At 48.1% G+C, this 23,568-nt stretch overlaps 1 protein-coding gene across 2 annotated transcripts in view; it reads left to right on the top strand.

The window, feature by feature from the left end:
* GALNT17 (polypeptide N-acetylgalactosaminyltransferase 17) overlaps positions 1-23,568 on the top strand; it is a 585,888-nt gene that overhangs the window by 240,480 nt on the left and 321,840 nt on the right. For both annotated transcript variants that reach the window (XM_055292944.2, XM_055292945.2), the window contains exon 3: positions 20,876-21,042. In XM_055292944.2, the coding sequence (XP_055148919.1) occupies positions 20,876-21,042 (167 nt within the window). The remainder of the gene's footprint in view (positions 1-20,875; positions 21,043-23,568) is intronic.

Below are 23,568 nucleotides of genomic sequence, written 5' to 3' on the forward strand. Positions count from 1 at the left end.
TCATTTTAAGGAAACTGAGGCCCAAAAAGGAGTGATCCGCATGTCGAGGTGGGGAGCTTTTAGCATCAACACAGTTTCATAACACGCTTCTTTATGCATTGTGTGTCTCATTAGCATGTGAAACCTCCACTCCTGGGCAGGATTTTCAGTATTATAATGAGATTATATTGAGGAAAAACTCAGCGAAAGGTCAGCGCTTGGAGCCCGTCTTGTCTTGAGCTGGCTGGATTCGGTCAGGCTCTTTTCAGGAATGCCAGTGTCTCACTTCACTAGCCTTGGAAGATGGCCACGTTCTTACCAGGAATGGTAGAGTCCCTCTGTAACAACCTGGGGAGAAGTAACTCAAGGAGAGAAACAGTTATGTTCTTTCTTTTATGGTTGGGAATTCTGCTTGGTTAGCTAAGTTAGGAGGGCCTGCTTTCTGCTGTGTGACTTGGGTCAGCTGGTGAAGGGAGGCAGGGAGGTTGGGGAGGGGAAGATGAGAAGGGTCTTGGTGACCATGCCTCTTGTCTGTCAGGACCGAGTCTCTATACCGGGGTCCCCAGCCCCTGGGCAGCAGAGTGGTTTGGGTCTGCAGCCTGTGGCCTGTTAGGAACTGGGCCGAACAGTAGGAGGTGAGCAGCGGGTAAGCAAGCAAAGCTTCACCTGTATTTACAGCTACTCCCCATCCCTCTCATGACCACCTGAGCTCTGCCTCCTGTCAGATCAGCAGCAGCATTAAATGCTCATAGGAGTATTGTGAATTCTGCATACAAGGGATCTATTTCATAGGCTGCACACTCCTTATGAGAATCTAATACTGATGATCTGAGATGGAACAGTTTCATTCTTAAACCATCACCCCCACGCCACACCCCCAGTTCATGGAAAAATTGCCTTCCATGAAACAGGTCCCTGCTACCAAAAAGGTTGGGGGCTGCTGCTCTATACTGTCTCTCAATGGTAAAATCTTCTAACTACACGTCTCTCCGAACATATCATATTGTTAAACACCGTATGACTGTGTATCTCTGGGTTTCCTTATAACTTTTTCTTTTCTACAGTTTTGTTACTTATTGTTACCTATTTATTCTTTCAGGTGCAATGTTGAAATCATTTGTCAAGTGCTAAAATTGTTTCCATAGCAATATTTACAAAGGTAACATTTATAGTATTTTTAAAATTATAAAGGTAATGGGTTTTTGGTGTGGAAAACTGGAGACCACAGTGAAATATAAAGGAGTAAACAGAAGCAATAAAAAATTCCTCCACTCACACCCTCCTTGATGAATAATTCCTTCTTTTCAGAAGCAGGAGCTTTGGAGTCAGGTAGATCTAGATTTAAAGTTTAACTCTACCCACCACTTTTCTTGGCTTTGTGGAAGTGACTCTGAGCCTCAATTTTCTCATCTGCAAAATGAGGATTCCTACATGACTGGCTTATTGTGAAACAGAATGAGATAATGTATAGGCTGTACAGTTCTGGCATAGCAGCCGGAATGGCTGGGCTCACCCTTGCACATGTGTCCAGCTGGGGGCCGCCTTTCTGCTCCTTGTGTTTCGGGACCAGTGGGCTAGCCCAGTCTTCTCATTATGAAGGCATGAGAGCCCCTTGTGAAGCTCACGCTTGGAGCTGGTACATAGCTCTTCACCTGGTCAAAGCAAGCTATGTGGCCAAGCCCAGATCCGAGGGGTAGAGAAAACAGACTTTGCCTCTTTAGTGGAAAAAACTTCAAAGTCACACTGCAAAGGATATGGAGACATGGAAGGTGAAGGATTGGGCTATGAATGCATTTTAACACACGGTAGAAACAGGATCTGCTCAATTTCTCTGGCAGTTCAGGATGGGAGAAGGCATTTTAGATTGACTAAGATAAGACCAGGTTAGGACTAAGCTGGGCCTGGAGGGGCTGGGGTATAGGATCTGACTGCAAGGTGCATTTGGCCTGTCCTTGAGGAAGATTTTTTTTTTTTTTTTTTGAGACGGAGTCTTGCTCTGTCGTCCAGGCTGGAGTGCAGTGGCGCAATCTTGGCTCACTGCAAACTCTACCTCCTGGGTTAAAGTGATTCTCATGCCTCAGCCTCCTGAGTAGCTGGGATTACAGGCACACACCACAATGCCCAGCTAATTTTTGTGTTTTTAGTAGAGACAGGGTTTCGCCATGTTGTCCAGGCTGGTCTCGAACTCCTGACCTCAGGTGATCCACCCACCTCTGCCTCCCAAGGTGCGGGATTACAGGCCTGAGCCACTGTGCCCAGCTGGAAGATTTTATAAGTGGAGATAACAATAATGAAAGTAACACAAGGACATAGGGATGGCCCAGATGTGGGAAGAAACAGAAGTGTTTTCAGGGCCAATGTCAGTAAAAACACAAGCTTGCAGGGCCAATTTGGGCAGAACAGTAAAAGGAAAATCGACTCATTTGGTAATACATTTCTCATTTCTCTGCTGACGTTACAGGGTAACAACTTTTAGGACCAGTTTGGAGCTCTGTAAGGGCTGAAGAGGTTGGAGTGTGAGACATTGAGTGAGAGCAAAGGGTTTTACGGCCTTCAGAGATGGTCTCGCTCTGTTGCCCAGGCTGGAGTGCAGTGGTGCAGTCACACCTCACTGCAGCCTCGACCTCCTGGGCTCAGGCGATCCTCTCGCCTCAGCCTTGCAGGTGAGTAGCTAAGACTATAGGAACGTGTCACCATGCCTGTCTAATTTTTAAATTATTTTTAGAGACGTGGGTCTCCCTCTGTTGCCCAGGCTGATCTCAAATCAAGTGATCCTCCTCCTTGGGCCTTCCAAAGCTCTGGGATTACAGGCATGAGCCATTGCCCCCAGCCTTTGGCTTTTAATTTCTATGAAGAAACCTACTGGGCCAGACGTGGTGGCTCATGCCTGTAATCCCAGCCAAAAATCTGTGGGGCTCAGCTTTCCTTGGCCAGATATGCCAGTTTCAAGGTACAGTAGGAGGGCAGATCACTTGAGGTCAGGAGTTCACGACCAGCCTGACCAACATGGTAAAACCCCGACTCTACTCAAACTTCAAAAATTAGCCGGGTGTGGTGGCGTGCGCCTGTAATCCCAGCTACTCGGCGGGGGCTGAGACAGGATAATCACTTGAACCTGGGAGGCAGAGGTCACAGTGAGCCAAGATTGTGCCACTGCACTCCAGCCTGGGCCATAGAGTGAGACTCCATCTCCAAAAAAAAAAAAAAAAAGAATCCTACTGGCCAGATTTTGGTTCTGCTGCTGCTTGGAATAAAGCTATTTATTATTTCTAATTTGCATTATTTCCTGATGTATTTTCATCGCTCTTGCAGCAGTCAGGGTTGTCCCCTTGTTCGACATGTACCATAGAAAGGTTATAGGATAAATACTACTTATGAATAACGTAGGCAGCATTTCCTGTGCATGCACGGGAGGATTTTTTTAGCTCTGGCCTGAAACTGTCTGCATTAATTTACCCTTAATTGTTTTTAGAAATTCTATTCCTGAGCCATTGCTTAATAAAACTCAAGGTTTGAAGTTGTTTTTTTTTTTTTGCTTTAGTTGAATTCATCAAGATAATCTGTATTATACTCAGACAGATTCATTTACTGAACTGAGAATCTGAAGGATGCCTCCCTTCTGCTCCCGTATATGTGTGTGTGTGTGTGTGTGTGTGTGTGTGTGTGTGTCTGTGTGTCTTTTCTTCCCTTTTAGAGAAAGCAGTGCTGTACAAAGCAGGGAACTATGGTAGAATTGAGGGTAAAAGAAGAAAATCCTTCTGGGCACAGTGGCCCACACCTGTAATCCCAGCACTTTGGGAGGCCCAGGCAAGAGGATTTATTGAGACCAGGAGTTCAAGACTAGCCTGCGCAACTTAGCAATGCCCCATCTCTGAAAAAAAAAAATTAAAATTAGTTGGTCATGGTGTCGTGCCTGTAATCCCTGCACTTTGGGAGGCCAAGACAGGTCATGTCGACCAGCCTGGCCAACATGGTGAAACCCTCTCTCTACTAAAAATACAAAAATTAGCCAGGCGAGGTGGTACATGCCTGTAATCCCAGCTACTCTGGAGGCTGGGACAGGAGAATGACTTGAGGCCGGAAGGTGGAGGTGGCAGTGAGCCAAGATTGTGCCACTGCACTCCAGCCTGGGCAACAGAGCGAGATTCCGTCTCAAAAAAAAAAAAAATATATATATATATATATATATATATATATATATCTCCTTCTGATGATAAAGGGTTAGTTTGTTTGCCCATGACAGGCCCTCCTACTGTACCTTGAAACTGGCATATCTGGCCAAGGAAAGCTGAGCCCCACAGATTTTTGGCTAAAGGCAATTACCTTGTCCCTGGAAAAGCAACTCTTTATGACTCAAAGAAAAATACATATTTCCCAGGTAGCCATGGAGCCAGTAGGTGATCAGTCCAAGAATAAAAAATGTCTTCGGAGAATATTCCAAAATAAATATTAATAGGAGCCAGGCTGGCAAAGAAGACATAGAGCTTTGTTGAGCCTAAAGTGCTTGGCAACAGAACCTGGGCCAGTCACTGGCCTATGACCATGGTGTTGGGGGGAACTCACACTGACAGTGATGTTCTTTGGATGTGTAGACTGAGTTCATTTCTTCCTGCCCTGCTTCTGAGGGAAGCTGTTAAAAGGTATGAATTCTCTCCCCAGCAAAAAAAAAAATTCATTGTCCATGCACCCACAATGATATGGTCTGGCTCTGTGTTCCCACCCAAATCTCATCTCTAATCGTAATCCCCATGTGTCAAGGGAGGGACCTGTAGTCTCCACGTGTTGAGGGAGGGAGGTGATTGGATCATGGGGGCGGTTTCCCCCATGATGTCGTTGTGATATAGTGCGTGAGTTCTCGGGAGATCTGATGGTTTTATAAGTAAGTGTTTGGAAGTCTCTCCCTTCTCTCTCCTGCCGCCTTGTGAAGAAGGTGCTTGCTTCTCTGTTGCCTTCTGCTATGATTATAAGTTTCCTGAGGCCTTCCCAGCCATGTGGAGCTATGAGTCCATTAAACCTCCTTCCTTTATAAATTACCCAGCCTCGGGTATAGCTGTGTGAAAACGGACTCATACAATATCTTGCATTCAATTTCTAGGAGTTTTGCAGGGGCTCCATAGACCACAATATATCTCGTGCTTTAAAGCAGGCTAAATCTTGATGTGTGAACATTGCCCCAATATGACTAATAGGCAGGACTCACTTGGACTCAAATGCTAGAGTAGACAGTTTGTATGGGAGACTGCTCTGTGTGGGAACTGAGCTAATGAGGTGTGTTGTTGCTTCCTGGAAGAACTGCAGAGCTCAACTGGAGGAAATTAAACCACTCAGCAAAGTGTGCATTTTTACTAATTATGAGAGCTCCAAAAGCGGGGCCTCGCACCTCTCAGTGATTCCATCCCCCATCTCATTTTGCAAGGTTCGCTGTTGCCAAAAATGATACCACTTTTTCCCGAGATTATAGGGAAGCCTTGATGAGGAGGGAAGCAAAAAAGGGAAAATTGGGCTGGTTAATGCACTTGACCCGAGCAGCTTTCAGAGTTTGAGCCCTGATTAGTAAATCAAGGGAGACAGAAGTGTGGTTGCGTTCGGGATGTTATCTTTTAAGTGTTGAGGTGCCATCACTGATGCTTTAATTGAGGTAGGAAATAAGTGATGCCTTTGATCATAAGAGAAGCAGAGGGAATAAATAGGAAAGGGATTTTCATTTGTTCATTCAGTAACCATTTATCTGCCAAGCATTGTGCCGGGCTCTAGGGGAGCAGAAAGAAATAAGACCAGTCACTGTGGCTCATGCCTGTAATCCCAGTGCTTTGGAAGGCATACGAGGAAGGATTGCTTGAGGTCAGGAGTTTGAGACCAGCCTGGGCAACACACTGAGACACCATCTCTACAAAAAAAAAAAAAATTTAACCAGGTGTGGTGGTGCATGCCTGTAGTTCCAGCTACTTGGGGTGCTGAAACAGGAGGATCGCTTGCACCCCGGAGGTCAAGGTTGCAGTGAGCTATGATTTTGCCGCTGCACTCCAGCCTGGGCGACAGAGCAAAACCCTATCTCTAAAAAAGAAAAAACGAAAGAAGATACTGTAGCTCCTGAAAGCCTGCACCCTTGGAGCGGGGATGACCAGAGTGAAGAGTGCCATGATGGCAGCCCACAGAGGGACAGAAAGTAACAAAGGAGAAGTGCCTGATACCAGGCTGGGCTCTGGGAAGGCTGGGGCTGGAGACTGGAGGAAGTGCCTAGCAGGAAGAAGGCAGTGTTGGGCAGATAGAACAGTTTGTGTGACTTGAGAGACAGCATTCTCAGTTCTAGGAAATAACAAATTCATAGTGGCTGGAGAAAGGGCAGGGAGAGGCGATGAGGTTGGAGAGATGGATCGGGCTCAACTTGGGTGCCAAGCAGAGGAATTTAAACCTAATTCTGAAAGCTTAAAATTAGGAGAGGCCAGGAGATCCTTTAAGTAGAGGAGTGGCGTGATCACATATGTACTCTAGAGAGGTCATTCTGGTCGCAGTAGGGTAAGTGGGAGGGGGTTGGAGGCAAGGGACCAGTTAGGTGGCTTTTGGTGTCATTCAGGAGGTAACCGGTGGGGACTGGAACTAAGGTGGTAGAAATGGAGGAGAAGGGACGAATGTCGTACAGAGATCCTGAAAATGGCAGAATCTGTAGGATTTGGTGACTGATGGGCATGTTGAGGGGTCATGACTTGAATTTGACTCCTGAAGAGACAGAGTGGTGGCCTTCAGCAAAGACAGGGTGGTACAAAGAGAGCAGGTTTCAGTTTTCAGCATGCTGAATTTGGGATGTTTATGAGCTCTCCACGTGGAGATTTACAAGGGGGAGCTGAAGTTTCAACGAAGGTCCAGACTAGAGATGTGGGTTTGGGAGTTGCCAGGGTACTTGGAGCTGTAGACTTGCATGAGGTCACCCAGGACCCGTTTATGAAGAGAGAACAGCAAAGGGCAAAAGAAGGAACTTGAGGATTTGGGGAATTTAAAGAAAAGGGTAACCTGTGCACCAACACCAGTGGCCAGGGCAGATCCCAGAGGAGAAAAAGCCCAGATAGGAATGGGGGAGGAATATTGAGTGTCCAGGCTCTGAGAGGAAATAGCGATTTTACAAGGAGAGGGATGGCGGTGTTGCATACTGCAGAAAGGATCATCAGTGATGATGAGGTTGGGAAGGGTCCCTCCATTCTGGCCACATAGAGTAGATGTCACTGGAAGCTTTAACAAGAGCAGTTTTAGCAAAATAGGTTGCACAGGAGCCAAATGCTGGGTGAAGCGAGGAATGAATGAGAGGTAAAGAAGCGAGACAGGAAGGGAAGGGAACGTGGCAATTAAGCCAATTAAGGCTGTGGAAAAAGAGACTATTTACTTATTTTTCATTATTATTAATATTATTATTATTATTTTTGAAACAGAATCTTGTTCTGTTGACCAGGCTGGAGTGCAGTGGTGCCATCATAGCCCCCAGCAGCCTTGAACTCCTGGGCTCAAGCCATCTTCCTGTCTCAGCCTCCTCAGTAGCCAACATCACACCCGGCTAATTTTTAAAATGTTTTTGTAGCGACGGGATCTTGCTTTGTTTCCCAGGCTGGTCTCGAACTCCTGGTCTCAACAATCCTCCTGCTTCAGCCTTCCGAAACTCTGGGATTATAGGCATGAGCCACCGCACCAACCCAATTTTTTACTTAAATGGGAGGGAGTTGAGTAGAAAAGGTCAGCAGAGGGAGAGCGAAGATGCAAGAGAGAGAGTGATGGACGAGGCAAGGCTCCGAGGTGGGAGGAGGCTGGGATCCACAGTAAGGATGCAGGGGTCAGCCTTGAACTCCTGGATTCAGCTTCCATCAAGAGAGGAGGTGAAGACAAAGAATGGGTTGAGAGGTAGGTAAGCTTGCAGGAGGGAAGTGCTTCTCCCATTTCCAGTGTGCAGGAACCACGCAGAGAGCCTGATGAGCGGTAGATTGCTGGGCCCCACCTCCAGGGATTCTGAGTCCCTAGGTCTGGGAGGAGCCTGGGGATTTTTTTTTTTTTTAAGACAGGATCTCGCTCCATCACCGAGGCTGGAGTGCAGAGGCGCGATATTGACTCACTGCAATCTCTGCCTCCCGGGCTCAAGGGATCCTCCCACCTCAGCCTCCTGAGTAGCTGGGACTACAGGCGTGTACCACCATGCCAAGCTGATTTTTATATTTCTTGGTAGAGGTGGGATTTCACCATGTTGGCCAGGCTGGTCTCGAACTCCTGACCTCAGGTGGTCCGCTGCCTCAGCCTCCCAAAGTGCTGGGATTCCAGGCGTGAGCCACCACGCCTGGCTTGGTCCTAGGGATTTTTATTTCTAACAAGCCCCCAGATGATGCTGTTGTGGATGCTACAGACCTGTGGACCACATGTGGAAGTTAGGGCTGATGGTGTTGATTTCTCTGTGGAGTAGGAGGCACAATCCCTTGTGGACAGGGAGGTTGGCCCAAGGAACTTGGCAAAAGGTAGAGGACAGTGAATGGTAATGAAATCCAGGGTTCTGACCTAGAACAGAAAGAAGCCTGCCTAGCAGGCCAGGCTTGGGGGCTCAGGCCTGGAATCCCAGCACTTTGGGAGGCCGAGGCGGGCAGATCACCTGAGGTCAGGAGTTCAAGACCAGCCTGGCCAACATGGTGAAACCCCATCTCTACTAAAAATACAAAAATTAGCCGGGTGTGGTGGCAGGTGTCTGTAATCCCAGCTAATCGGGAGGCTGAGGCAGAAGAATCGCTTGAACCCAGGGGGCGGAGGGTGCAGTGAGCCGAGATTGCACCATTGCGCTCTAGCCTGGGCCACAAAAGCAAGGCTCCATCTCAAAAAAACAGAAATGAAACAAAACAAACAAGTGTCCTGGGGCCTGGAAGTCTTAAGAGTAAGAGTTTTGGGACTACGAGGCTGGAGAACTGGGATGAAGAGAGATTATGACTGTTGAAGTCAAAGGTGGTCCAAGTGCAGCTGTTCTGGATGTCAGTGAGGTCCAGGACAAGCCATGGGGGTTTGAGATAATTGCACTGCAGTAACCGAAATGAGGTGATCCTCCTGGTCAGAGGCTCTTGACGTGGTGACGGGAAGGAGAGATTGCAATGACAAGGTTCTGATGAGGTGTGACACCGCAATCTGGTGTAATCTTCTTTTCCAAACTAAAGGGCAGTGCGTTCATTCGAGTTCCCTAGAGAAAGAGAAGGAATTGGGCAGGGGCGGGATGCGGGGGTAGAGAGAGAGAATGAATTTTTTTATTTTTCTCATTTTTTATTTTGTTAAAACATACATAACATAAAATTTACCATCCTAACCATTTTTAAGTGGTTCGCTGGCATTAAGCACATTTACATTGTCATGTAACTGCCACCACCATCCATTTCCAGGACGTTTTCCTCATCTGACACAAAAACACTGCACCCAGTCACAATAATTTCCCATTCCCCCTTCCCTGTCCCTTGATAACCTCTTTTCTACTTTCTGTCTATGAATTGGACCGTTCTAGGTAACTCCTGTTAAGTAGAATCATAAAAGATTTGTGTTTTGTGATTAGCTTATTTCACCTAGTGATCCTCAAAGTTCATCCATAATGGTAGTATATTGCAGAATTTCCTTCCTTTTTAAAACTGGATAATATTCCTTTTTATGTATACACAGCCATCCCTTGGTATCTGAAAGGGATTGGCTCCAGACCCCCCTTGGATACCAAAATCCCTGGAAGCTCAAGGAAATCCCTCACATAAAATGACATAATATTTTTACGTAAACTAAGCACATCCTCACATATACTTTAAATCATCTCTAGATTACTTATAATACTTAATGCAGTATAAATGTCATGTAAATAATTGTTATGCTTATTGATTTTGTATCATTATTATTATTGTTATTGAGACTGAGTCTTGCTGTGTTGCCCAGACTGGAGTGCAGTGGTGCGGTCATAGCTCACTGCAACCCTGAAGTCCTGGGCTCAAGCAATCCTCTCACCTCAGGCTCCTGAGTAGCTGAAACTGCAGGCATGTGCCACCATGCCTGGCTAGTTTTTACTTTTAGAGATGGGGTCTCACTACATTCCCCAAGCTGGTCTTGAACTCCTGGCCTCTAGCACTCTTCCCACCTTGGCCTCCCAAGTAGTTGAGGCTACAGATGTGAGTTGCTATGCTTGGCTCTATGTTATTTTTTATCTTTATTTTGGGGATATTTTCCCTCTGTGGTTGGTTGAATATGAAAATATAGAACCTGTGGATTAGGAAGGCTGACTCCATATACTACATTTTGTTGATACATTTGTCTATTGATGAACACCTGGATTGCTTCCAACATTTAGCTGCGAATAATGCTCTATAAACATGCACGTACAAGTATCTGTTCAAGACTCTGCTTTCAGTTCTTCTGGGTATATACCCAGAAGTGGACTTGCTGCTCTATTGTTAATGGACCACCCACCATACTGTTTTCCACAGCGGCCGTAACATCCTCCCCTTCCACCAACAGCACACAAGGGTTTCAATTTCTCCGCATCCTCTTCAACACTTGTTGTTTTCAGGGTTTGTTTTGTTTGTTTTTTTGTTTTTTGTTGTAACAGTAGCCATCCTAATGGATGTGAGGTGATCTCACTGTAGTGTTGATTTCCATTTCCCTAATGATTAGTGATGTTGAGCAGAGAGAGGTTTATTTTAAGGTCCTGGCTCACATGGTTGTGGTAATTGGCACATCCCACGTCCGCAGGGTAGGTGGGCAGGCTGGAGACCTTGGGAAGGGTGTCTGGTGGCAGAATTTCCTCTGGCAGTGGAAAGAGACGATGTGAAAATGGGTATGTCCACAGCGTGCTGCAGTTCTCAAGGGTTTTCTCATCGGCTTGCAGCTACTTTGAGGATGTCAAGGTGGTGTTTTCTGACTCAAACTACCTTTTCCATCAGAATCCCACAGTGTCCATCCTATGTTGCCTTCCAGAGCTCTGAGAGTTTGAGGATAGCATGTGGTGGAGAGGCCTGAGTGCCCAGAGAACACGGACCTTCATCAGCGGTAAAGACTCTGTTAATTAATGCTCATGATCGTCTGCATGTTTATGGAGCACTTTGGAAATGAATAGGAATTAGCCTGGTAGGAATTTGCAGAGCCCGGTGTGAGGCTGTCATTCCACTGTGAGTCTAGCTCTTTAATGTGTAATCTCTAAACAAGCTTACAAAGATTTCTCCTGGAAGGTCGAGGAAGAGTGCCTCTGTGCTCAGTACAGCTCTGACATCGCATTTCTCCCTCTGTTCTTGACCATGCAAGTCTAATTCAGTGAGATCTATCCATTCAGATCCAGCCTGGAGCTCACCGTCCCCACCTTCCTGGTCCAGCTTAGCCCATCTGTTACAGCTGTTGTAGATACTTCTGTTTGACACTTAGCATCTCCTGCATTGCATTGACAACTGCCTTGTTATGAGTGTTTAATGTGCTTTAGTCCTCATATCCCAGAACTCTGGGTGATTGGGGTGGGGCACTGCATAGTGATTGGTCCCGTCCCTTGGGTGTGGCAGATGTTAGGGCAGAGACTGAGGGGCATCACTGCACTTGGGAGCTAGAGTTGAGGCGAGCAGCCAGGAAGGCCTGCAGATCAGCCACACAGTTTCGCCCATGTGAGCCAAGCAATACCGAGAAACCCAGGTGGACCCTCGAAAGGGGAGCGCTTGCATCGGACAGACCCAAGAGACAAGGGCTGGAGGCTGAGCTCAGGCCCTGTGGTCACCTGCCCGGCCCGACAGTCGCCTGCCCAGCCGCCTGAGCGTGCACAGGTGCACCTTCCATGCCCAGCCCCTTTAAGGGGACCCTCTTCTGTGTCCCTGCCCTGAGGGATGGTGGGGATGACAGAGTCAGGCCTTGGTGCACAGTGGCTGAAGTGCTGCAGTGGCTCATTAGCACAGGACTTGCAAGGCCCAGAGAGGCTGAGGGCAACCTTGGCTCCTCCCTGCCTGGGATTCTTCAGTTCCAGGGCTTGGGGGCAGAACACTCTCCCACAGGAGCTTTATCTACATTCCTCCCAGCCTGATTAACCCCAGGGGAGGTGGAGCCGGCTTCTGCTCACCCACATCCGCCTTGAAGGGAAATCAAACCTGACCCGGCTCAGTGATACTATGTGGGAATACTTTGCCCCCAGCAGGCCATGGGCATGGTGCACCTGGCTGCAGAGGACCTTCTGCTAGTTGGGGCTTTTAGGGCAGAGATGAAGAAATCAAGAAATTGGCTGGGTGTGGTGGCTCATGTCTGTAATCCCAGCAGTTTGGAAGGCCGAGGTGCGTGGATCACTTGAGGTCAGGAGTTCAAGACCAGCTTGGCCAACATGGTGAAACCCCATCTCTATTAAAAATACAAAAATTGGCCAGGTGTGACAGCACATGCCTGTAACCCCAGCACTTGGGAAGGCCGAGGCAGGCAGATCACCTGAGGCCAGGAGTTCGAGACCAGCCTGGCCAACGTGGTGAAACCCTGTCTCTACTAAAAATACAAAAATTAGCCGAGTGTGGTGGCACATACCTGCAGTCCCAGCTACTCAGGAAGCTGAGGCAAGAGAATCCCTTGAACCTGGGAAGTGGAGGTGGCAATGAGCTGAGATCACGCCACTGCACTCCAGCTTGGGTGACAAAGCAAGACTCTGTCACAAAAACAAAAAAAAAAAGAAAAGAAATCAAGACTCACATAGGAAGTGGTTGAGTGGTTGGGCTGGAAATTGTGTGGCAGTTTGCCTGCTGCAGCCACCATACTGTGCCTGTCCAGGCAGGGGCATTTGGAAGTTTAAACATCATAAGATACTGTTCCCATCTTGCTACTTTTCAGACCCGCTGTGTGACTTAGGACAAGTGAATTCACCCCTCTGAGCCCTAGTTTCCACATCTGCAGAATGGGTATGATACTACTGCCTACCTCCTACGGTTTATTGTAAGGATTAAATGAGGCAGTCTAGTACATGGGAGCTTCCAGCAGTTTCTGGCATGTAGCCCACACTGTGTGTTAGTTATCATCATCAGCAGCATCATTTTCTCTAGCCTGCTGAGCCTCCTAGGCCCTGTCATACCTAAATTATTTTCCAATGATGGGGATGTTTGGGGAGCTTTTTGTTTTCAAGTTGGCAGAATGGTCAAAAGCGTGTCTTTTTTTTTTTTTTTTTTTTTGAGACAGTCTCGCTGTTGCCCAGGCTGGAATGCAGTAGCGCTATCTCAGCTCACTGCAACCTCCGCCTCCTGAGTTCAAGTGATTCTCCTGTCTCAGCCTCCTGAGTAGCTGGGACTGCAGGCGCGCCCCACCATGCCTGGCTAATTTTTGTAATTTTGGTAGAGACAGGGTTTTGCCTTGTTGCCCAGGCTGGTCCTGAACTCCTGACCTCAAGTGATCTGCCTGCCGTGGCCTCCCAAGGTGCTGGGATTACAGGCATGAGCCACCGCGCCCGGCCATAAGCAAGTCTTGATACCTCTCATTTTTACCACACTGTGGTCACACAAGCTGTCTCCTTAAAAGTGGTCCTGTGAGGGCAGGGGTCTGCTTTTGAGAGTACACGACCGACTGGCGCTCTGGGCTTTGATTTTTTTCCCTGCTAGAGGCCTTGGTCCTTGACCTACTTGTGTTTCAACCGTGATTCTCTCCAGTGATTCCCAGAGGTGGCTTGCGGGGAGTAACTGTGGTTAGTCTCGAGGAGTTTCAGAAGTCAAGGAAGCATCCCAGGCATGTGGACAGACAGATGGACAGATGGGCAGTAAGGTGTTCATTGTTCTGGAGACTTCACTTGGTTGGTTATATGTCTCTGTTTTCTTTTCTCTATGACAACAGCTTTGCAGAAGATCTGTTTTCCATTTAGCTCTTAAGGAACTTGGTTTTGAATTTCTCTGTAGCCCCTTTCTGGCCTTGGCCATTGAAATCTGTCCAGCCGGGTGCAGTGGCTCATGCATGTAATCCCAGCACTTTAGGAGGCTGAGGCAGAAGGATCACTTAAGCCCAGGAGTTCAAAACCAGCCTGGAGAACATAGCAAGACCCCATCTCTACAAAAAAATACAAATTAGCTGGGCGTGGCAGTGCGTGCCTGTGGTCTCAGCTACTTGGGAAGCTGAGTCAGGAGGATCACCTGAACCCTAGAAGTTGAGGCTTCAGTGAGCTGTGATCGAGCTACTGCATTCCAGCCTGGGCAACGGAGAGAGACCCTGTCTCCAAAGTGGGGGAGGGGGAGAAAATAAAAGAAAAAAAAAGAAATTGGTCCAGACCTTCAGACCTTAAAATAGCTTTCCAGCTACCAATCTTCTTTCATATAAAGGACATTCGTTGCTTACTGACTAGTTATTAAAAGGAAATTTGTGATTTGTGAAACCCGGGTTCAAGTCGGTGTTGCTAGAGGGAGCACACAGCAATCCCTAGGTTTGGATGCTGAGGTATTTTGTAGTTTACGTGGCATGCCTATCTCTCTTTGGTCCCTGGGTGTCTTTCACATCTGGAATCTCTTTTATCCTTGCAAGCTTCCAGCCTACTCTTACTTGCCTGGCTTTTATTTTTATTTTTATTTTTTTCTTGAAATGGAGTCTCATTCTGTTGCCAAGGCTGGAGTGCAGTAGTGTGATCTCGGCTCACTGCAACCTCCACCTCCTGGGTTCAAGCAATTCTCCTGCCTCAGCCTCCCGAGTAGCTGGGACTACAGGCATGCCCCACCATGCCCCACTAATTTTTGTATTTTTAGTAGAGACTGGGGTTTGCCATGTTGGCCAGGCTGGTCTCAAACTCCTGACCTCAAGTGATCCGCCCACCTCAGCCTCCTATTGCCTGGCTTTTATAGCCTGGGAGGCCAACAGGGAGGAAGAAAATGTGTCTGAATCTATAGGTTTCATTATAGAGAGACGGGGCCAGAAGCCAGAGTTCGAGCTGATGGTTCCCTTCCCTGGATCCTCCTGCCCAGCACTGGCTGTTGCCAGGCCACCCAGAGGACTCCATGCAGGCCACCCTAGCACTGAGCCCTTAAACGTTTCACCCCTTAGCTCTTCAGGAGTGAGAGAATGAGGGAGGGGCTTCTTTCATGCCAGCCTGCACGCCTGCAGCGTGTGGGATGTGCAGACACCATGCAGTTTGAATACACTGAGGGTCCTCAGGCCACAGTGGGAATGGATTCAGCATTATCTCCCAGGGGCAGGAGCATCTGTTTCCATGCTTTGTGCAGTCTCTAGCATGTCTGTGGCCTGTGAGGTCCGCCTCTCTCTTCTCCCATCAACTGTCCACTCCCTTCCTTCACTGATCGTCTTTCTGCCCTATTGGGTATCAGGTATCTGATTGGAAGTAATGTACGTATCAACCCATGCCTGTGTCTACTCCTGGCAGAAAATGCTTAGAATTGTTACAGGAAAGGGGTCCCCATCCAGAAGCTAAGAGAGGGTTCTTGGATCTTACCCAAGAATGAATTCAGGGTGAATCTGTAGCGCAAAGTGAAAGCTCATTTATTAGGAAAGTACAGGAATAAAGAATGGCTACTCTGTAGACAGAGCAGCTCCAAAGGTGCTCTATGAGACCAACTCATAAAATGGTGGCCCATTTTTATGGTTATTTCCTGATGATATGCTAGCCAAGGGATGGATTATTCATGCCTCCTCTTTTTAGACCATATAGGTTAACTTCCTGTCATTGCCATGGCATTTGTAAACTGTCGTTGCACTGATCAGAGTGTAGCAGTGAGGACGACCAGAGGTCACTCTCATCGCCATCTTGGTTTTGGTGGGTTTTGGCCGGCTTCTTACTGCAACCTGTTTTATTAGCAAGGTCTTCATGACCTGTATCTTTTGCTGACCTCCTGTCTCGTCCTGTGACTTAGAATGCCTTAAACGTTTGGGAATGCAGCCCAGTAGGTCTCAGCCTCATTTTACCCAGCTCCTATTCAAGATGGAGTTGCCCTGGTTCACATGCCCCTGACAAAACTTGAGCTGTCCATCTTTCCATCTACCCAGGATATTCTGAGCATCTTCAATATATCAGGCAAAAGGCTAGGCTTCGAGATTTCTTTTAAAGGCAGAGTCTACCTCCCCAGAGCTTAATGATCAGCAAAAAGAATGCTGATTTTTATGATAATAATTACAGCATTTATATTGTCTGCTCTCAAGTAAATCCGTGAAACTTGGAAGACTCTGGCCCCGAGAGGTGAATCATTGTTCAGCTGGGTGAGGTTAGAAACCTGGGTCCTGTCCAGGAGCAGAGCCCTGAGTAGGTTGTGCAGGCGGGGTCTGGGTTTACTGACAGCTCTGGAAGCCCAGCCAGTGGTCATCAGAGAAATGCAAAAGGCAGCAGAGGAGCCAGGGGGAGAATGGCAGGGCCAGCCTGGCAGACTGGACCTTTATTAGTTAGTGCCTAACACCCTCCCCCACAGCAAAGGGTGTGTTGTGCGGGAGGTGAGTGATGGGGGTTTAATCCTACTGGGGGAAATTTGAAGTTAACCTGCTCCAGGGCTGAGGAGGCTGGGGGTATTTGCATATCAATACCTGGTGTTCAGCAGGTAGTCTGTCTCCTGCCCCCAGGGACATTTTCCTGGGCTCCCAGAGGCTGTATCTCCATTGCTTCTTACAGGAGGCCTGGAGCTAGCCGTGGGGTGGATTATTTTGACAGTTTTGTTCCCAGACCAAACCGAGGTCGGGCTGCATATTCTCTCTGCCCAATAACAAGACGCAGATGAAATGGGAAAGAGAGTTTATTTCTGTAACTGGGTACAGGGAGAAGGCCTGGAAAATATCACCAGACCAACTCAAAATCACAAAGGTTTTTACAGCTTGTATACCTTCTAAGCTATATGCCTACATGTAAGCGTGCATTCATCTGAAGACATAAGTGATTAGCTTCTTTTTTTTTTTTTTTTTTTTGAGATGGAGTCTCGCTTTGTTGCCCAGGCTGGAGTGCGCTGGCGTGATCTCGGCTTACTGCAACCTCCGCCTTCCGGGTTCAAGTGATTCTTCTACCTCAGCCTCCAAGTAGCTGAGACTACAGACGCCTGCCACCACACCTGGCTAATTTTTTAAAAAATATTTTTAGTAGAGACAGGGTTTCACCATATTGGCCAGGCTGGTCTTGAACTCCTGACCTTGTGATCCGGCTGCCTTGGCCACCCAAAGTGCTGGGATTACAGGCGTGAGCCACTGCGCCCAGCCTAGCTTCTTCTAATCTATAACTAACGTGTGAGTCCTGAAGACCTTCCTCTGGAGCCTCAGTAAATTTACTTAATCTATATGGGTCTCTGTGCTGAGGGTGATTACCCTTATCATGTCTCCTGCTAAATCGTGGAGGGAGTTCCTTTAGACCCCCAATAAAACTTGTTTGTGGAGGTCTGGGGAGTTTCTTCAGACCCCCATTGAAAACTTGTTTCATCCTAAATGAGTCCTGTTGGGAATTCCTTCGTTATCTTGTCCTGCTTGAAGGCCCAGGAAAGGCCGGGGCAAAACTCTCCGTGGGCTTTTGTTACATTCCAGCCCTTGTATAAGGACACCGGCTCTTTCAGCTTTTAATATTTAACTTAACCACTCAGTGCTGAAACAGTTGTTCCAGAGGCCTGCCTGTTCAGCTGTTAGTAAGACCTGGCCTGCCACAGTTTCACAGACGAAGACGCTGAGCTGTGAAGAGAGGTGGTGTGAGCAGTGTGCCCCAGGTTACAGGTCCCAGGTGGGGTGCTGCACTTTTCGCTTCTGAAATCCCCTGTGATTTATTGAATGGCCACCTGGACCCATGAAAGGGCAGGACTGAGGACCCCATACCCCGAAGGCTGCTACGTTTCCCATTTCACCAGGGGGAGTTACCTGCTCCAGCCAAGAGGCTTGACTTATGACCGGATCCTTGATTGCAGTGTAACCCCATTGCTTGTGGGTGGAAAAGATGGTGCTAGGACTGCACAATCTGGCCTTGTTTCTTTTCAATTTCAAAATCCAGAAGCTGTTAAAAGCAAAGGATCATAGAAACCAGCCCCAGGAAGACATGCACAGAGTCGGTGGGTGTGTAACGTGTGCCCCTGACACCGTGTGTCAGAGGCATTTGAACCAGAGAGACTCCATCTTGAATAGGGGCTGGGTAAAATAAGGCTGAGACCCACTGGGCTGCATTCCCAGGAGTTTAAGGCACTCTGGGTCACAGGATGAGATAGGAGGTCAGCACAAGGTACAGGTCACAAAGACCTTGCTGATAAAAGGATGCTGTAAAGAAGCTGGCCAAAACCCACCAAAACCAAGATGGCGATGAAAGTGACCTCTGGCCATCCTCACGGCTCATTGTATGCTGATTATAATGCATTAGCATGCTAAAAGACGGTCCCACCAGCGCCTTGACAGTTTACAAATGCCATGGCAATGTCAGGAAGTTGCCCTACATGGTCTAAAAAGGGGAGGAACCCTCAATTCCGGGAATTGCCCACTCCTTTCCCAGAAAACTCATGAATCATCCACCCCTGTTTAGCATATGATCAAGAAATAACCATTTAATTGGGCAACCAGCAGCCCTGGGGGCTGTTCTGCCTATGGAATAGCCATTCTTTATTCCTTTACTTTGTGAATAAACTTGCTTTCACTTTACTCTACAGACTCACCCCAAGTTCGTTCTTGCTCAAGGTCCAGGAACCCTCTCTTGGGGTCTGAATCAGGACCACTTTACAGTAACACACGCATGTGTATAGCTGGTGAGAATGAGCTGAGATGGGACAGCTGCCACACAACCAGGCACAGGATGGCTGCTGGCCTCTGGTTGAGCGGCCTCCGAGGGACCTTCTGGAGTGCCCTTGTCTTGTGGACCACCACACAGTCAATGAGATGATTCCTGCCAACTGCCTGTGAGCCCGTCAATAATCACTGTAATCTCCCTGGCAGGCCCCAGAAGTAGATTTACAGCAGCATGGTAACAATGAGGCTGCTTGATCAATGCATCCCTGGACGATCTCCTCCAGGAGACACAAACACATACTGTAACAAAACTTTATTTTCTTCTGAAAATTGCCTACATGATTAATACGGCCCGACATAGCCCAAGCTGCTCAGCATAAGAAACAGCCGTATTTCTTGCTCCCTCTTCAGCTCCGCTTCTCTCTCACTCCGTGACTTCATCTGTTTTCTTTGTTCTGCTCCCTATTCCATTGTGCTATATATTGTGCAATCTCCCATAAGGAGAAGAAGGAAGCATTAAAGTGCAGGTACCTCGGCACTCCATTCCACTGTGTTTCTCTTTGCTATTTCCAATGTGGCTTAGGCGTAAGCATAAAATGAAATTCCTCAGTGCTCCCTGGACAGACTCTCGGTGCACCTGTGACCGAGAGAAGCAGAGCACGTTCCCTGGGTACTAAATCATCTCTTACATCACCTGGAGCCGTGGAGAAGGCTGAAGCTCTATGCTCTGGAGTCCAGACTGGATGAGAGGAATTCTTCCCTTTTATCTCTGCACTTGGGCATATGAGGGCTGCTGGGTATTCTGAGGGAGGGATGTCAGCAGGTTGTCCTGTCTCCTGTCTCCAGGGAGGTTCTAGGACTTACCGAAGAAGAGCTGGTGTGCCTTAGGTTGCACACTCCTCCAGGTGTAGGGTCCTTTTCCTTGACTATGATAATTGGCGTGGGTGTTTTATTGCCTCTCCTAGAATGTTAGCTCTGTGACAGCAGGAACCTCTAGTATAATATAATATGGAGCACTTAGTGGGTTCAGTAGATGTCTTCATTTGGGTTCCCCCAGAAACAGAACCTGAAACAAAGGTTTGAGTGCAAGTAGTTTATTTTGGAGGTGAAGAGAGCATCACTAGGGGAGTGAGGAGTAAGACTGGGAGGGAAAGGCACCCCCTCTCCAAAGGGTATGTTACAAAGATTGCTCCTGTGGGTGATGGGGGCTTAATCCTGCTGCGGAAATTTACAACTAACCTGCTCTTGGGCTGAGGGAGCTGGGGTATTTGTATTAGGTTGGTGCAAAAGTAATTGCGGGTTTTGCCATTACTTTTAATGGCAAAACCCGCAATTACTTTTGCACCAACCTAATACATCAATTCCTGGTGTTCTTTTTTTGGGGGGCGAGTGAGGGGAAACAGGGTCTCATTATGTTACCCAGGCTGGAGTACAGTGGCATAATCATAGCTCATGGTAGCCTTGACCTCCTGGACTCAAGTGATCCTCCCACCTCAGCCTCCCGAGTAGCTGAGAATACAGCCATGCACCACTGCACCTGGCTAATTTTAAAATTTTTTATAGGTACAGGATCTTGCTGTGTTGCCCAGGCTGGTCTTAAACTCCTGGCCTCAAGCGATGCTCCCGCGACGGCCTTCCAAATTGCTGAAATTACAGGCGTGAGCCACTGCGCCGTGTCCCCAGTGGTCTCTAGTTAAAGGATTTAGGGGGTGGATTAATCGCTTAGGCATCAGCAAAGAAGGTTTCAGGCAAGGAAATGGAGGTGCTGGAGTCAGAAGTTGTGCAGGTGTGCCCTGAAGCTCAGGGCACAGGTAGGCAGCACAGGTAGATGCAGGTAGACATATGCCTGGGACTGATGCCTGGACTCCCCTAGTGATGCTCTCTTCACCTCCAAAATAAACTACTTGCACTCAAACCTTTGTTTCAGGCTCTGTTTCTGGGGGAACCCAAATGAAGACATCTACTGAACCCACTAAGTGCTCCATATTATATTATACTAGAGGTTCCTGCTGTCACAGAGCTAACATTCTAACCCACCACCTGTAGGGTAGTGAATCTGGGGGAAGTGGGGCTGCATCTGTTAATGCTCTCCTCCTTAGGGTTTATTCTCAGTTCTTAGCCAAGGAGAAGCCCAAGGGAACCAGTGATTCACGCTTTGGGATGACTGGATGAGGATTCGGCTGAAATCTTAACACTATGTCCAGCTGCAGCGCCTGAGCTTTTATCCTTCCTCTGACTGTGTGTCCGATCTCTCCCTCCCCAGGTGTAAGGAGCTCAAGTACTCCAAGGACCTGCCCCAGATATCCATCATATTCATCTTCGTGAACGAGGCCCTGTCGGTGATCCTGCGGTCAGTGCACAGTGCTGTCAATCACACGCCCACACACCTGCTGAAGGAAATAATTCTGGTGGATGACAACAGCGATGAAGGTACAGGGGTGGCTGTCCTGTGCACAGGACATGATGACAGCAGGGAGAAATGCCACTTTCATTCCAACGTGAGCCCGAGCATCTGTGTCTCCTGGTCCCTGGAGCATATCTGTGGAATGGGAGATTTTTTCTTTTCTTTTTTTTTTTGAGACAGAGTCTCGCTCTGTTGCTCAGGCTGGAGTGCAGTAGCGCGATCTCAGCTAACTGCAACCTCCACCTCCTGGGTTCAAGCGATTCTCCTGCCTCAGCCTCTCGTGTAGCTGGGATTACAGGCACCCGGCACCATGCCTGGCTAACTTTTGTATTTTTAGTAGAGATGGGGTTTCACCATGTTGACCAGGCTAGTCTTGAACTCCTGAACTCAGGTGATCCGCTCACCTCAGCCTCCCAAAGTGTTGGGATTACAGGAGTGTGCCACCATGCCCGGCCCAAGATTTTTTTAGAGGAAGATACCTAGGCATACCCTGGTCTATTATTCCTTGAGTCCTCTACAGCAGGGGTCCCCAACCCCAGGGCCATGGACCATTAGCAGTCTGTGGCCTGTTAGGAACTGGGCTCCACAGCAGGAGGTGAGTGGCAGGAGAGCAAGCAAAGCTTCATTTGTATTTACAGCCACTCCGCGATGCTGGAATTACTGCCTGAGCTCCACCTCCTGTCAGATCAGCAGTAGCATTAGCTTCTCCTAGTAACATGAACCGTATTGTGAATGCACAAGCAAGTCATCTAGGTTGTACCCCCTCTTTTTTGAGATGGAGTCTCGCTCCATCACCCAGGCTGGAGTGCAGTGGTATGATCTCAGCTCACTGCAACCTTCACATCTCGGGTTCAAGCGATTTTCCTGCCTTAGCCTCCCGAGTAGCTGGGACTGCAGGCACACACCAACATGCCTGGCTAATTTTTGTATTTTTAGTAGAGACGGAGTTTTGCTGTGTTGGTCAGGCTGGTCTCGAACTCCTGACCTCAGGTGATCTGCCCTCCTCAGCCTCCCAAAGTGCCATGAGCCACCGTGCCTGGCTGGTTGCAACCTTTTTCTGAGAATCTAATGTCTGATGTTCTGAGGTGGAACAGTTTGATCCTGAAACCATCTCCCCCGACCCCCACGTTCCATGGAAAAATTGTCTTCCACGAAGCCGCTCCCTGATGCCAAAAAGGTTGAGGACTGCTGCTCTAGGGCTCATAAGAATCATTGACTGGCCATGGATCTAGATGAACTTCCCTCTTCTCATTAGCTAAAGTAGATGACAGTGAAGAGCTGAATTCCTCCTTCACTCCCCACCCCACACCCCATCTTTGTTGTCCTTCTCCAAAAAGCAAAATAAAAAATTCCATCCCGTGTTAGGAACTGTTTATCTACATTGGAATTCTCTGGGCCACTGTGCCCAAAATGAGTGGTGTTTGCTCATCTTCTGGAATTCAGCACTACTAGGAATGATGGCTCAATGAAAACTGTACAACAGGCAAATATTGCATGTCAGTAACAAAACTCCTGGGAGGTCCTTGGAGATATTTAATAGTTGGACAAAGGCGTGGTATCCAGGGCAGTGGGGGTGGGTGCTGCTAATGGTGCCTTTGTGTTGGATTCCCAACCCGCAAAATTCAGTGTGCTCGCTGCTGGGAGCCACCCCCGCAAGCTCATGAGATAAAAGAAAGCCAGCTAGAGTCAGTGCCTGAAGGCCAAGAAAGCTTATCTTCTGAGCAACTACAGGATTAGGAGTAGGCTAAACCCCCTCCTTTCATCGTGCTGGGTAGGAGAGGGATTACCCTGCAAGCTGCTCTGGCGTCCAGAAGATGGTGAGGAGGAGGCAATGCCACGGGTCCTGTTTAAAACCGGATTATCTTGAGGAGCACAGAAATGAGCCTCTCCTATTTAATCAGCCTGGGAACTGATGTCCCTGGCCCCTTCTGAACCGGCCCACTCTTCTGAAGGGCTTGGGTGCACCTGGGCCCAGTGGTTTGCCTTCTCTGGGACCTCTGGCTTACAGAGATGGGTCATTTGGTGGATTTTTCACATCCCTAGTTTTATTTCCTTACCTTTGGCCATTAGTTATCTATAGATTCTTCTAAACCTGAGAATGATTGTCTCCTTGTGAGAAGGAGGCTCTTTCAGTTCCTGGAAGCCTCTTAAGTCGTGCAGCAAAGTCTCTTTCCTTGACATGCCCACGGTTCTCTGCTCTGTGGTATTTCTTTGCACCTACCACAGACCTCTTGCTCCAGCAATCCTTCCATGCACCCCTGCATATTTTCCCCAGGCCAGAAATCTCTTCTCTTGAACTCCCTGTTCCTGTGTCCCCCGTCATCGGCCTTCTAAGTCCCACCTGTTTCCCAGCTGTCTCCAGCAGAGCACTTCCTCAGAGAAGCCTCCTCTGATCTCTGAGTGGGGAAGTAAGACTGTGAAGGGAAGGCATCGTAAAAAGATTGGTACTGTGGGTGTCAGAGCTTAATCCCACTGGGGAACATCCAGGAGCCAGTGTAAACCCAGCCCTCAGAGTTAACTTGCTCCAAGTGCGAGGGAGCTGGGTTATTTAT

The sequence above is a fragment of the Symphalangus syndactylus genome, chromosome 9 (assembly GCF_028878055.3).
Source record: "Symphalangus syndactylus isolate Jambi chromosome 9, NHGRI_mSymSyn1-v2.1_pri, whole genome shotgun sequence".
Lineage (NCBI taxonomy): Eukaryota > Metazoa > Chordata > Mammalia > Primates > Hylobatidae > Symphalangus > Symphalangus syndactylus.